A 16136-nucleotide genomic window follows, 5' to 3' on the forward strand; every position below is an offset into this window, starting at 1 on the left:
AGCCTCTTGCACCTGTGACTTCAAGTCTCAGAGATCAAGCTTGAAAAAAAAAACTCATCAGCATTACCCTTCCTTGTTACACATTCTCTGCGTTTAAGTTAATGTTCAGCTTCATTATCCTGAACCTTTCTTCCTAAACCTTCAGGTGAAGGATAGTCACATGACCCAAGCAGCTTCCCAGTGGATTTCTGCCAGATGCCTATTGGCAAAACCCCCTTTGGACTTCTTGGCAGACTCTATGTTATAGCTTGAAATAACATAAGAACAAAGCTGCTCAACTGAAAGTTTGCATAACTGGTGAAGTCTGCCAACGAGTAATTCCTAATCATCTATCATGAGGAGATACAAGAATGAGCAAACAGTAAGGTTAAGTGTATTTCCTTTGTGGGGAACAGAACCTAAGACATCACAAAGGCATGGAGGCAAGCCTGCCAGCTAGTAAGACCAGCCTTCAGGAACCTGGAAGGACGCCAGTGTTTCCCTTTGGTTTGTACAACAGATAGCATTGGGGATTTTTGCTTTGTTTTGTTTGTTTTGTTTTAATGGATTTTGGATTTTGGTCTGGAACTGAAATTAAGTTTACTCAACTTCATGACCTGAACAGAATACTGAAGTCTTCAAAAAAAAAAAAAAAAAAAAAAAAGGCGGCACTGAAAATTTCTCCCCATAGCTAAGTAACCAAGGCCTCCTAGAGGTACTAGTGTATACAGTAAGTTATTTACTTTGATTTTTTTTTCTGACAAAAGAGCTGTACCTATAATAAGAAATCCTAAGTAGTAAGGCTAAGAGAATAGATTCAAAAATCCCTTTCAACTCATAAAATATTGTTTCTTAAAGAGCACCCTCAACTAGCTAAAAACCAAAGAAAACGTTCATCTTTCTTGCCTCTTCGATAAACAGAAACTTTGCAATTTTCAGACCACACTATTGTTCTGGAGACTTCTGGGAAGATTCCAAAGATGCTATCAAAATTATGAAGACAACAGCACTTGAGCTAACTCCTGCCAACCCCAACGCCAGGAAATAACATTCAGCTATGGATGCTGTCCTGGGCCATGCCAACTTCAGCTCTTGCTCTGTTCAGGAACTGCCAATGGCCTCTTCCCTACTGTTCGAGCATTTTTGAAAGGAGCGTTTCTTGTCATTTCTAAACTCAAAGTTTGCCAATTAAGTACTGCATGAGCCAGCTGCTAGGAAGGAACTAGAGACTTTTTGTCTGCTAGAAGAACCGACTCTGGCTCTATCAGAAAAAAAATCCACCTGGCAGGTTCCAGTTAGAATACATTGAGGGGGTGTGGTGGGAGGGTGAGCAAGTTCTGGAATAGAACAGAAGCAAAGGATTTATCCAAAGTCAAGGTGCATCAATTCCCCTTTCATGTTACAAAACAGCAGTGAGAAAACAGGAGTAAAAAAATGAAACAACTCTAAAAGAAAGAGGAAGCAATACATAAAAAGAGAGTCGAGTCTTTGAAACATTGAGTCATCAAAACCTACTTCTTACCAGGCAATATACACTTAAAGTAAAAGAGATCCACTGCTAACCCACAGGGCATCAAAGATTAAAGAGTCAACCTTAATGAGTAACCGACTTCCCTGTGAGAGCTTCTAAGGACCAGCAAGCTTCTCCTCAGCAGCTGTAGACGCCAGGCCGTGGCGGAGGAGCGACCTCGCGTGCTGAGGGCAGGTACCAGCCAACCTTTACTCCTCTAACCCAGTTTTTCAATAAATGGCATCACAGACCCTCAAAGACCTACAATACTAGGTTCTTCAGCAAGAAGAAAAGTGAAGCCAGGGGGGGGAAAAAGCAACATAAAAAGAAATGGTAAGAAAGAAAATGGATCAAGCTTTGACAAATTTAATTATTGCCTTTAAAAACAAGTTTGTGTTTCAAAAAGTGGTGACCAGTAGATAGACTTACTAGTATTAGTGATCTGAGTTTAGACAAAGAACCAAGTCTAATAATACAGAGTGAAGGCAAAGCCATTCCAACCTAGTATTTCCCCAAAGAGTTCTATACTAAAACAAAACTTGTCATAGAATTGTTCCCCTAAAACAATAAATCAGGAAATTACCTCATAGCTATTTGGAAGTAGAATTCATTCTAACTAGTATCCAGAAACATAATACATTCTGTGAAAATGGTGTTTTCCCCTTTGTTTCGATATGAAAATAATCTGCAGGATAGAATCTGAAAGATCCCATTTTCTCCTCCAGAATCGACTTAGATTATTCTGGGCTGTTTTTTTGGGCAGCGCGGGGGGTGAGGTGGGGGGCAGGAGAGACGGGGTTTTTTTTTGTTTGTTTCGTTTTTGAGAGGACTTAAAAGCTCACCTGCACCCTCGCAGGCTGTATTTGCAGGTAATATCACAAAATCCAGTGGGGCAGGGTTACTCATCTCTACGGTTACAGACACTGCTTCCCAGCTTCTCTTGTAGCAGATGTACCTGATGTTATGTTCTGGCAAACATGACTAACCCGTGGAAGTGTAAAAAGCTATGGTCAGGTAGTGTCCATATAGGAGGTGGGTGCTGATTTTTTATCCTTCATCCTTGCTGGCTGGAATCAGACTCAATGGCTGGAGCTTGAGCAGTCATCCTGGTCTGGGAGGCAGCATGCTAACTAAGCCAACAGGAGCACCTGTCCTAGATAATGCAGCACCACCACCCCCAGCCTTGGATTGTCTACCCTTCACCTCTCTTGATGAAGAAGGAAAACTCATTTAAACCAATTTTTTTTCCCTGTAACACCCAGCCAAAGCTAATCCTGATAGACACAGCATGCCAACGTATATTTAAAGGCATGAAAACAGACATATGGCAGCATCCCACAGACGTTTCTGGCCTGGTATTTGTGGATTGTAATCATAGGTGATCCAGAGGAAAGGAGGGAAGTTTTTGACCAGGTTTTTGTTTGTCTGGTTTTTGTTGTTGTTGTTGTTTTTAAAGAATCAGAGAAAGCCTGCAAGTGGGGTGGGGTGGGGTGGGGTGGGGTGGGGTGGGCGAGCCTAGGGAGAGAATCTTAAGTGGGCTCTACAACCAGCCTGGAGCCCGAGGCGGGGCTTGATCTCCTGACCCTATGATGATGATCTGAGCCCAAGTCAAGAGTTGGACATTTAACTGACCAATCCACTCAGGCAACCCCTGCCCACACTTTAAAATAAAGCACAAACAAGCTAGAAAGAGTGACATACCTGAGTGGTATATATTTATGCTTATCCCAAGTATTGTCTACTGTGCATTACCCTTGATATTTTCCCAACATTTAAGTCCACCTTCCACAGAATAGTAAGCACTCCTTGCAGAACAGTAATTTGACAATGAATGGGTAACAAGGGACTCCTGCTGACCTTTACAAAAGTCACCAATTTCTGAGCTTCCATCTGCTCCCACAGAGATTCTGATTCATGTGAGTCCAAGGAGAAACACAGGTTCTTAACCAGTTAACAAACAGAGCAGCAGTTGTTAACCTTGGCTACCTCCACACTGGAGTCAGCCAGAGTGCTTTCCAAAGTATTACTTTGGAATACAAAGTATTACCCCCAGTTCCTGCCCTGGGGGATGGACTCTAACACAAAAGGTCTGGGGTAATTCTAACATAAAGAACAATAACAACAAAAATTCTTCCTTGTAAAGCAGATAGTAGAGAAACCTACTCTTTACAGAACATTGCAAACTAAGAAATGTAGAAGATGACAGACATAAAAAGAGTAATATATGATTAGGCAAATGTCTGTAATGGATACAAAACCCACGGGGGGAAAGAATGTTGGGGAGCAAGACACATATTCTCAAAGTACTACTGATTACATCTTCATCATAGATGGGAAAGGTACCATTACAATGCAGAACTCAGACACTACCTTTATTTTATGATCAAACAACATGACGAACAATGAAACAACATGACATCATCTGCTTCCCAATGGGACACAGAGAAGGTATTCCTGCCTTCAAAAAAGGTACAACCCTGAGTCTAATCATGTCCAAGCAGTCAGTCAAACCCAAATGAGGTGGCATTCCAACCATTAGGCTGAATTTTTCATTCCATGAATTAAAAAACAAGGGTGGGTAGGCAGTAGGTGATACCACGTGGAATGGACTCCTGCTAGAAACAAAAAGCAGGGACTAGAGAGACATGACAACTGCAATGTAGAATCCTTAGTTGGATTCTTTAATGAAAACACAGGTATATAATAGAACATTATGGGGTAAGTATGAAATTTAAGTACAGACTGCATATCAAATAATAGTATTGTCCCAAATTTTTGGCTTTGTTTTTAAGATTTTATTTGACGGAGAAAGCTCGAGCAAGCGCACACAGCAGGGGGAGCGGCAAGCAGAGGCACAGGGCTAAGCAGGCTCCCTGCTGAGCAGGGAGCTCCATCCCATCTGGGATCAGAGCCAAAAGCACTTAACCTGACTGAGCCACCAGGGGCCCGTGCACCAAGTTTGTTCTTTATCTCTCATTCATTTATTTATTTATTTATAAAGATTTTATTTATTTATTTGACAGAGATCACAAGTAGGCAGAGAGAGAGGAAGGGAAGCAGTCTCCCTGCTGAGCAGAGAGCCTGATGGCAGGCTCCATCTCAGGACCCTGGGATCATGACCTTAGCTGAAGACAGAGGCTTTAACCCACTGAGCCACCCAGGCACAGCCCTATCTCTGTTTTTTAAAGATTTTACTTATTTAGAGAGACCGCGAGAGAGGGAACACAGCAGGGGGAGTGGGAAAGGGAGAAGTAGGCTTCCAGGCCAGCAGGGAGCCCAATGCGGGGCTGGATCCCAGGACTCTGGGATCATGGCCTGAGGCAAAGGCAGATGATTAAAGCCTGAGGCACCCAGGAGCCCTTCTGCCAAGTTTCTTAAGAGTGATCATGATATTGTGGTGAACATCAAGGTGAATTCCTTGAGGAGACTAAGTTAAAAATAGTACAATGCTCCCATTAATTACTTTTAATTACAACGTCTGTAAAAATATTACCAAATTTCCAAGATAGGATTATATACCTATGTATTTCTAAAGAGAAAGATAATAGTGAGCCCGTATTTCTGAAATCCACAAAAACAAAGATTTTTTTCCATTCCGGAGAAAAGGGTAGATAGATTACAGGAATAGTTCTCCCCATAATTTCTGACACATTCTTTGAGGTTTAAGACTAGCAAGCAGAGATAAAGCTAAGTTGAAATCTACAAAAAATTGTAAGAACACATTCATCTGCACAAACCCATGCAATATAACCATAATTTCAACGACTCCAACTAGATAGATAGATTTGTCTTTCTTAGCACTTTGTGTGTGTGTGTTTTAAAGATTTTATTTATTTATTTGACAGACAGAGATCACAAGTAGGCAGAGGGGCAGGCAGAGAGAGAGGAAGGGAAGCAGGCTCCCTGCTGAAGAGAGAGCCCAACGTGGGGCTCGATCCCAGGACCCTGGGACCATGACCCGAGCCGAAGGCAGAGGTATCAACCCACAGAGCCACCCAGGCGCCCCAGCACTTAGTGTTTTGAGTGCTACCTCCTAAACCCATTTAGATAAATGTCCATGTGTAAAGTTGGGGATTCTGTTATTTCACTGCCTACATACATGTAGAATAAAATGTCCACTTGAATTCCGCAAAGAACTTGGATTGCTAAGATTATCCACATTCTATTTAAGTAGAGAATTTCCTTTTCCTGCCCATGAAACCACCAGGCCCTCAGGGGTTCTGAACTCCTTCCCCTTGGCACTATTTCTACCATTACTACTGGCAGCTTCTCCATCTTCTGATCTCACTGACTGCTTCTACACCTAGCTAATTTATTTTTAAAATCTCAGGAAAAGCAAAGACCACCTATTCCAGGTGGGATCTTCCTTACATTTACTTTTGATTCGCTTTTATTAAAGGTCACTGACTCTCTTCCCCATTCTTAAAATGAAACAAAATCTCTACTTGCTTTAAGTCACTCAGACATTTAAAATCATAAAAGTCCTTTGGAAATAATGTTTTTAATATACTCTCACTTGTCTTAAAACAATCTTAATTTTTTCTTAGAACACAAGAACCCATTACACAGAACTGTATCACTAAATTACAAAACTGAGCAAATCTACATAACATTCCTATTACTTATGAATCTTAAAAATAGCTACCTAACAATCACTTTAGGAATTTCCGCACTGAAACAGCCACTTAAGTGTAAAGGACAGAATGTTCTATAATCCTACCACTTGCAATGTGAGAAGCTTTACTGACCATGGTATGTAACCAGTAGAGAGATGAATTTAAATGACACCTCAATTTACAAATTGGCAAAATGAGGAACAGACAGATTAAGGGGCGTGCCCAAAGAGAAAGCTAGTTTAAGGCACCTAGCAGAGATGCAGCTTACAGAACTTTTTCAGCACAGAGTAACTTTAAATAATCAGTTCCTTGTCACTTGTAATCAATGCTATTTTACACAAAAGTGTCATGGATACATGTGCCCTAAACTCAGTAACATGACAAATACCATCTATTTATAATAAAGAAAACTAGCAGCCATATTAGATGTTAAGTCCATATTCTCTCCAATTCCTATTTTAGGCTCACTTTGACTCTCCTATTAAATGTTTTATATTTGAATTCTGTAAAAACTAGAAAAGTCTGACTCGAGAGAAGAGTCCTTAAAAGATAATTCATCTAGTTCAGTTTCTTCATTGTGCAGGTTTGAAAACAAACACAGAGGGAAGAGGAGAGTGACCTATGGCGATACAAAGCGCAGGCAGAGCTGGGCTGGACCTGCACTCTCACCCCAGGGATCCTTCCCCCCAGCCCCTTTAAGCATCAAGGTACACACAAGTCAGCTACTTCACAGCACCTTCAGCTGTGCTGGAAAGCTTCAGACACTGCCTGGTGGATCTATTCACACTGGTGTGGGGCTGAAATTTTGATGCCTATCCATAGATTAATGGGCTGGTCATATGGCTTCCAGGACGAAACATGTTCAGAGTGGCAGATGAGTTGCAGGGGAAGATGCAGAAGTTGCTGATCATAAAGGCAGAAATATTGCAAGAGGTCAAATGTGAAAAACACTTAACACAGTCTGGTGGTTAAGGACAGGCCAAGGAAATTCTTCCTTGATAAAATATGAACAATCTGGGGCACCTGGGTGGCTCTGTGGGTTAAGCCTCTGCCTTTGGCTCTGGTCATGATCTCAGGGTCCTAGGATCGAGCCCCGCATCAGGCTCTCTACTCAGAGGGGAGCCTTCTTCCTCACCTCTCTCTTCTGCCTCTGCTTGTGATCTCTCTGTCCAATAAATAAATAAAATCTTTTTATAAAATGTGAACAATCTTAGCAATCTGTGTTCTCTATACAATTCTAGAAGCATTTCACTCTACATGTAGTCTAGGCAATGTTATGATGGAACGCTGAATGATTTCCAGCTGGACATTTTCGTAAATTGGTAGAGGAGGTACTACTCAAAGCATCTATTAAGGAAGAGTCAAACAGGAAGGAAGAGATGTAAACACAATCTATGACAGAAGATCCTAGAATGTTGCTAAATTTATTTCACATGACTGTCTACGTCCAATTATCACCAATTATACAACAGAACTTTTGACTACTTTCCAAAAAAAAATTACTAGGTAAAGTATCTGTTATGCTGCAATTATTTTTATACTATCACTGGTCTCCCATTTTTGAAACCTCAGAAAAATGTTCTTCTTAAAAAGCAAATATAAAAGTAAGGTTTCTTTCTTAACAGTCTACACCTTTACAAATGAATGAAAACTGTTTAATGGTTGCACACACATATACACAACAAACCTGTGAACAAAACTAGCTTGAGTTCACTGTTTAAAAAGCACACTCAAAATGGAAAACGTCTTTATTAGTGACTTTTTTTTTTTTTTTTAAATTTGAGAGAAAGAGCACTTATGTAGAGAGGGCGGGCGAGGGAGGCGTGGGGAAGACGGCAGCGGGGGCGGGATGCAGACTCTCCCGGTGAGCGGGGAGCCCAACATGGGGCTCAAATCCAGGACCCTGAGATCAAGACCTGGTCCAAAGGCGGATGCTTCAAAGACTGAGCCACCCAAGCGCTCCTTTATTGACCTTTCAAAGCAGTTAACTTCCAAGTGAAGTTAAAGATGAAGGAAGCCTTTTAAAAGTTCTTTCCTTCACCTTTTAGAAATAACTTCCTCCCCCCACCCAAAGTCTCAAACTTTTCTTTCGATATTTAAAAACCAATGTTGACAACCCTACCACCCCAAAAGCTCAAAAGGATAATTTACAAGTCCACTCTACAAAGAGGGAGGTAAAAAGGCTCTATTGATAGGAAATGGAAAGCAAGTGCTGACTCTGAACCTACCATATGGGGACCAGGTTTTACATTAGAATTTGTCATGATTAGCATTTAATGTCACACTGCTTGAGGGCAACAAAGTCTGATTGTGTCCCTCTGACTGCATCCCACTCAACCATACAGAAAGCCAAGGTACATTATCTTACCTCAAACTGTGGGTAAGGAGGAGTCATAGTTGAAGGGGGCCCTGAGGTGGGAGGTGGCATCCCTGAAGTGGGTGGGAACAGACCCAAGGCATTCAGATTTAATCCAGGAATTAAATGTGCTTGAAGCTGCAATAGTAAAAATGTCTCTCATTTTACAATTAAAAAATCGAGTATTTATAAGTGATAATATTCAGATTGTAATCTCTTGTCTAGTAAAGAAAAAAATCATTTTATGACTCAAACTTTAGAACAAAGCAGATGTTCCATGTAATTATACTTGAGTATAGATATCTGTTTATATTTCTTAGTATTTTAAAATCCGGGTGCTCATTTGCCCCCTCCTTGATGTGAAGCTACACCACCTTTCTTAAAGCAGGAAACACCCTTCCTTTCCTTAATGATCAGCTCAAGAGTGCTTAAACAAATATGTACTTTGTATGCTATGGGCACACGGTAAATACAGACTAAAAAACATGCATTAGGTGAAGAAGTAATCAAACAAGATTTATGCATTAAAAAGCAAATTAGATATATAGAACAAGCGGAGATAAAATTTGGCGGCCGTGGGTCTAAATGCCACAAAGTCAAAATCTTTGGAAATCAGGTCCCATTCCATGTAACTATGGCAACTAAACCTATCTTTGGAGTAGATCCAGGAGCCAAAAAGGGAATTTTGTTTTGGTTCAATTTTATAAAGGTTGTGGAAGTAAGGTGGAGATTAGAGAGTTGAAATGTGAGCATACTTGAGAAGCTCTTTAAAAGGTTTATGGAGTTGGATTTGCTTGCAAGGGACTCTGAAACATCAGATGAGCAGCGATGATGGTAAGGTAGGCCATGAAGCCAGTCATGTGGGCTAAAACAATCAGCATTCTTCTAGGCTCCTCTCACAAAAGGTAGTATCATTTCTCTATTTTCCTTCTTTATGTATAGACCCAATTGAGGAGTGTTTTTTTTCTTTTTCAATCATTTACTTGAAAAATCAAAACGACTTTTGAAATGTCATATTTTCTGCACCATTCCATCCATTAAGAAATGTCAGCCATTCACTTTAATTGCCTTCATTGTGCTAGACAAATGATTTTGTCATTTTTAATTCTTTTGTCTCCAGGGTTTGTGACTAACCAAGTGAGTTTTAAATTTGAATTCTTTATAGTTGCTTTTCTATGCATGTTATCCATTGTAATCCCAGTCCTAATCATGGCATCAACGTAGGCACAGTAGCCCCATTTTACAGAAGAGGAAACCAATGCTTGGAGACAAACCAAGAGAACAGACTTGCAGCTAATAAGTGACAGAGCTGGGATTCAAACCCAGTTCACATACCTACTCCTTAAGCCTACATTCCTACTATACTAATCTTCTTCAAATTAACATATTAGCCATTTTAGGTAGGTATTAGCCTTACGTAATAGATAAGGAAGGTAAAGCTCAAAGACTAAAAAATTTGCTAAAATCACAGATAGCCAAGCCTGATGTCAAACAAAGCCTTCCTCCCAACTACCCCAGGGGACACGGACTATGGTATTAAAAATCAACAAGAGGCTACATCTAATGCTTGCACCATTTAGGACATCAATATTAATGCAACTGAAACATCTTTTAACTGTTCATCAAAATAAAGGCATGTCTTCCAATATCAAAACTAACATTCATAGAAGCAATATCATTTTCATAAGACTCCCTGATTTTCTTCATTATCTCTTCCTCAGCTTTGGCACATGTTTCAACGTTGCCTTTAACTGTAATGGTGCGCTCTGGATTATACAGCGTCAATTCCTGCAATCTGTGGAATGAAAAAGAGGAGAAAGAAAAAGAATGGAAATTACGGGAGGAGGACAGCTCATAACAGTTCAGCCACAGATGGCAACTAAACCCAACCATGGTGGCTGGCGCTATGTAAGAGCGGATGGTCAGACACAAGGCACACTGAGTAAGCCCCAGAAGACATGAGTCCAAGAACCACAAAGCTGCAGACAGAATCCTTCTCCCCTCCTACCTTCTCAGTAAAAAATACTAAGTGTAAACAGCTCAATGAAGTCCATGCTTGCAACACAGTGTACTTATTTCTTGTCCACTTTCAAGGTGAACCTTTTTCACACTTCAACAGTGAAATAAAGAAAATGATCAGAGTGATGTACAGTTTTAGTGGAAACCAAGAACCAGATGTACATAACCTTTAAAAAAGATGTTCCTAGTCTGCACTGACCAATTCTACACATCACTGGCATTCTCATGCAATTGCATCTTCTGGGTCACCAAGCAAGAAATAATCATGGTAATATTCCCAAAAAGCAAACTAGAATTCACGTGTCCAAACTTACTTTTTGCCAATAATTTTAGAGTTTGGATCAAAGTAAGCTGGAGAAAATAACATAAATCAATCTGTCTTGACTAAAAAATATGATCCTTTGATGACAATTAAGACCACTAAAAAGTTAGAAGGCATTAGCAATATGCAGCAACTCTCTCCTTGACCTAGGTCCCTCTGAAGCTTCAAAATCCATTCAGATGACATCTGAGGCTGCCTGAGCAGGAGCTAGTTAACAGCCTTGAGAGGAAGCAATGGGAGACTCTTAGCCATGGAAAAAAGACTAAATAGATTGAAACGATACAGAAAACCGGTGTAGCTCTCCATAACTATAGTTAAAAATCTCATGTTTGGGGTGCCTGTGTGGCTCCATCATTAAGCATCTGCCTTTAGCTCAGGTCATGATCCCAGAGTCCTGGGATTGAGCCCCACTGGGCTCCTTGCTCAATGGGAAGCCTGCTTCTCTCTCTCCAATGCTCCTGCTTGTATTCCCTCTCTCACGGTCTCTCTGTCAAATAAATATATAAAATTTTTTTTATAATTTTATAATTTTTTAAAAAGTAAATAAATAAAATTAAATTCTCACTTTCACTACTTAGCAGCAGAATGTCTTAAGTTAAACTTGAGCCAGATGAATGGGTTAGTGCTCCTTAAGTTTTTCTCTAATCTGCTAAAAAGGTAAACATCTACACAGGGAAGACTATTTCATAGATCTAAAAAGGCGTATTTTTCATCTCTGGTCTCAACTCACCTCTCCCTTAAGGATTTCATATTGGTTTTCTTAAAATAGTTGTTTAGAAGAGCTTTAAATTTTTTTTTTCTCTTAAAGCCCTCCCCTTTCTAGGTGTAAAATTCAAGAAGGGTAGGATTGTTTATTATACGTGTTTTTTTCTTTACAACAGCTTCCAGCTTCTAAGATGACCTGTTCTCCAGAGTGTAATCCCCTCCCTTGCTGAGTAGAGCTGACTTGTGTAAATCATATTAGAAAAATAACAGCATGTGATTTTGAGGCTGTGTCATAAAAGACATTGCCACTTCCATCTTGCTCTTTCTTGGATAAATCACTCTGTGGGGGAAGACAACCACCAATTCTTAAAGACACCCAAGCACCCTGTGATGTAGCCTCACACCGGCAGCCAGCATGGACTCGTCAGCAACATCAAGAGACCCCGAGCCAGAACCATCCAGTTAGGCTGCTCCCGAATTCCTCACAGAATTCAGGTGAGCAATACATATTTACTATGGTCTCAAGCTGCCAAATATTGGGATAATTTGTCACACAGTGACGGATAATAATCTGGGTTATATATTTCAACTTTGGGATTATATGTCAAAAACCTAAGACTTCAGCTAGAAAATACGAATATAAAGTATTTAGCGATTTCTGCGTCTTTAGTAGGAATAGATAATGCTTTCAATGTGGGTTAGACGCCGAAAACAGATTAAGTTTGAGAAACAAAATGTAAGTATGGTGGTCCAGGCTGGCCCACACACCTCCAAGATGGGAGAAGCTCTGCTGGATCTATAACCTCTAGCTTAACAGCAGTGCTTGAGAATTTCCTAATTCAAAGAAAGCAAGGAGGCACTTACGGAGATATTGTGATTTTAGTGTCAGTGTCTTGCTCAATTTTTTTAAGGTTTCTTCCCTCCTTACCAATAAGACGGCCTACAAAGTTATTATGGGCTAATATCTTCAAGGGAATCTCTTCTGTGCTGTAAATAAAAAAGAAAAAGGTCATAGAATCAGGGTAAGTAAGTAAACCTTCTCCTAGATAAAAAGATAATATCCATTCATTAAACATTTACTTTCTACCTACCATACAGGAAACATAATGCCAGGTAGTTTAAAGTCTGCTGACCTACATTCTAGCAATGCGTGATTAGAGGGAGCACACACACACACAAAACCATTAACAAGCATGTGAAGTTAATTTTTAAAACCATTTTCTTTTATGCATCTTAGGGAATATCTTCGAAGGATAGATTCTCTTAGCTCACTGAAAACACCATCTACTCAAATCCATATCCCTAAATCCCCAATACCAGAACACAATGTATAAACACAAAACAGTATGATTTTGCCATAAATTTTTAAATGCATTCCTAGAAATACATGCAAAATGTATAGAAGGAAACAGAAGAAACTCAACAGTGATTACTCTTTAGGAGAAGAGTGTAAGAACAAGAAGGGGGGCTTTCACTTTTCAATGAGTACCTTTTTGAATTTCTAATTGATACCTATCACTTTAAAATGTCACAGGTATTATCTGGATGGTGAGCTCTTTAAATTTTTTCTCTATTTTGAAAAGAATTATAATCTTATAGCAACATATCACATCTTATAACTAAAATATATTTACTACATATTAAAGGTCCCTACAACTTGAGTGCTGTTGATTAGGTTCCCAGGCTAATGCCAGTACCTAATTTTGGACCCTCCTTTTAGGGTAACACTGTGCTATAAGCTCAAGTGGCAAAGAATCCAAACTCCGCTCACTCCAAGTTCCTATGGGACAGGCATTTAGAGTTTCAACCCAGAACAACCAAAAAAATCTTCAGTTTGCCTTAGCACAGGATGACGTATTTCTCTGCTTCTAGCCTCCCTGCTGCTGCAGAGTATGGCTGGGCACACAAGAAGAACAGAGCTCCAATGGGTTCAGAGTAAAGGAGTCAGGATTTGAGGTATATTTTGGGTAAATCCCAAGGACACTTCTTGGTCCTTAGGTGGGCTTCCTATCCCATAAGTGCCTTCTTCTCCAGCTAGACTTTCCAACACTCACAGCAGTCACTCCATATCCAAACATGACAGAAAATGAAACATTTAAAAGACATGCTTTCCAACCAAATCAATAGTGCCAACCACCGTAATTCTTCAGGACAGCATTTCCTTGTGTTTGTTGGCAGTTCCTAAGAACTGTGTCCTAGAATTCCAAATCAAACAGCATGAACATCAAATCTTCACAGGTTAATCCTCTTTACTCACAATTTTATATCTTGAGCTTCCTTATGCATAATCTCCAGAATAGACTTACAAGCCGCAGAGGTACCTTCAGGGGTAGAGAGGATAGTAATGGACTTCTCAGCAGCGCCTGCATTCTCTTTACGATGGACATCAATTCTTACGGTGAGCGCAATGGAAGAAGGAAAGGAGAGCTGTAAGCACATATTCACAATTGCAGAGTCTATTAAGTACCAACTTCAAAGTCATAGGACTTCCGGGGAAAGAGTGGATGACTCACTTCCCTCAAGAGTATAAACTCTTGATAAGCTGTCAACTTTTGATGTCTTAAAGACAAAATTTGAATTCCAGGAATATCCACCCCCCCATCCCCTTTCCTCAAGTAGGCACATCTTTTCATCCTCCCAAGCTGTATGTGCCTAATTTTTCATCTTGGTGTCACAGACAGGGACATGTCAGGGAACCTTGGTTCAGACAAAAGGGCTTCTTCTGCTCTAACCAAGAGGGCCAGAGTTGGAATCCCACAAGCCAGGCTGAACTCATTATGCCACACAGAATATCCACTATCCATCCTAAGAGACTTTGCTCATCTGTTTCTTCTTGCAAGGTTCTTTCCACATTTTGCCTCCTTGATAGAGGAAAGTCCACAAAAAAAAAAAAAAAAAAAAAAAAAAAAGAAGAAGAAGAAGAAGAAGAAGAAGAAGAAGAAGAAGTGATAGCAATGGAACTCCAGAAGATGGCAATTCTACTTCCGAGAAAACCAAATGGCTAATCAAAACGAAATGATGTTCAACCTTCCTAATAATTACATACGTATCCATCAAAACAAGATGTCACAGGGTTCCAGAGCTTCGAATAGTTTAGATAAAATTAAGTGTTGGCAAGAGGATGGAAATGGGCGCACTCACACTTTGGTGGGAGTGTAGACCAAACAAGCAGGACCTGCCAAAGCAGAAGTTATTATCTCTTGACCTAAGAATACACTACTTTTTGTAACATCTCCTACAGATACATTCTCATATGTGGGCCTGTAAGTAGTATTTCTCATCCTCAGCATTACTGACATTTTGGGCCCAATTATTCCTTGTTGGGGGAGTCGTTCTGTGCACTGAAGAAGGCTCAGCAGTATCCCTGGCCTCAGCCCACTAGATGCTGGTAGCACCTCCTCATCCAGTTGGGACAACCACACTGTCTCCAGACATGACCTAATGATGTCTGCTAGATCACCACTGCCTGAACACCGCTGGCCTAAGAATATTCACTGTGGCACTATTTACACAGAAAGAAAATTGGAATTATCTTTAAAATGCTCATCAGGGTACTATGGTGAGTGCTGTGAATTGTGTAAGACTGATGAATCACAGACCTGTACCCCTGAAACAAATAATACATTATATGTTAATAAAAAATAATTTAAAAATTAAAAAAAAATTAAATGCCCATCAGGAAGAGGTTGTTAAGTAACATGTCATCTAGCAGTGTAAAAACATGTTGTCAAATTACAGGAACTAACAAAGAGGTCCTTCATCTTCCATGAGAAACAACACAAAACTTAACATGATAGAATTTCTCTTTTAAAGCTATACATGTTAGTGGGTATAAGGAACACGGCCTACAAAGTTACATTCTCACCTTAACAATGACTACCTCCAGGAATAAGATAAAAGGTAACCCTCCTTTTTAAAAAATTTTTCATGCTTGTAAATGTTGAATTAAATAAAAAAATAAGTCTTCTGTTATTTACAACGTACAAGAAAGAAAATCAGCTATCTGGAAAAGTGTGTCTGGGGAAAATCAAGTACTGGTAAGTCCCTCTAAACCACTTGAACATTAGAAAACCTATAGAACTCCTGGCCGTTAAGAATGACCACTTCAAGGGTGCCTGGCTGGCTCAGTGGATTAAACTTCCGACTCTTTAATTTTGGCTCAAGGTTCCAAGCTTGCTCAGCAAGGTCTTTGCTTGCGATTCTCTTTTCACTCACCCCCAAAAGAAATTTTTAAAAATGAAATGAAATGTACTCTAGTTTAAAAGATAAGAAGAATGACCACTTCATCACACCAATAAAGTTAAGTTTGGATTTCACGATCTTAAATGTTTGAAATCTGGTGATTTATCTCAGAATTAAAACCTAGACGAAGGGGCGCCTGGGTGGCTCAATGGGTTAAAGCCTCTGTCTTTGGCTCAGGTCATGATTGTGGGGTCCTGGGATCAAGCCCCTCATCGGGCTCCCTGCTCGGCGAGGCGCCTGCTTCTCCCTCTCCAGCTCCCCTGTGCTTGCGGTCCCTCTTTCGTTGTATCTCTCTGTCATAAATAAAATCTTAAAAAAAAAAAAAAAAAAAAAAAAAAAACCTAGACTAAAAAATAAGGGCAACAAGTAGGTGAGGGGATGGGTAGG

At 40.0% G+C, this 16136-nt stretch overlaps 1 protein-coding gene across 2 annotated transcripts in view; it reads right to left on the bottom strand.

Moving 5' to 3' along the window:
• IGF2BP3 (insulin like growth factor 2 mRNA binding protein 3) overlaps positions 1–16136 on the bottom strand; it is a 147265-nt gene that overhangs the window by 15769 nt on the left and 115360 nt on the right. For both annotated transcript variants that reach the window (XM_059171356.1, XM_059171355.1), the window contains exons 7-10: positions 13765–13899; positions 12372–12494; positions 10121–10256; positions 8474–8599 (exon numbers count right to left, since the gene is read on the bottom strand). In XM_059171356.1, the coding sequence (XP_059027339.1) occupies positions 8474–8599; positions 10121–10256; positions 12372–12494; positions 13765–13899 (520 nt within the window). The remainder of the gene's footprint in view (positions 1–8473; positions 8600–10120; positions 10257–12371; positions 12495–13764; positions 13900–16136) is intronic.

The sequence above is a fragment of the Mustela lutreola genome, chromosome 4, assembly GCF_030435805.1.
Source record: "Mustela lutreola isolate mMusLut2 chromosome 4, mMusLut2.pri, whole genome shotgun sequence".
NCBI classification, from domain to species: Eukaryota; Metazoa; Chordata; class Mammalia; order Carnivora; family Mustelidae; genus Mustela; species Mustela lutreola.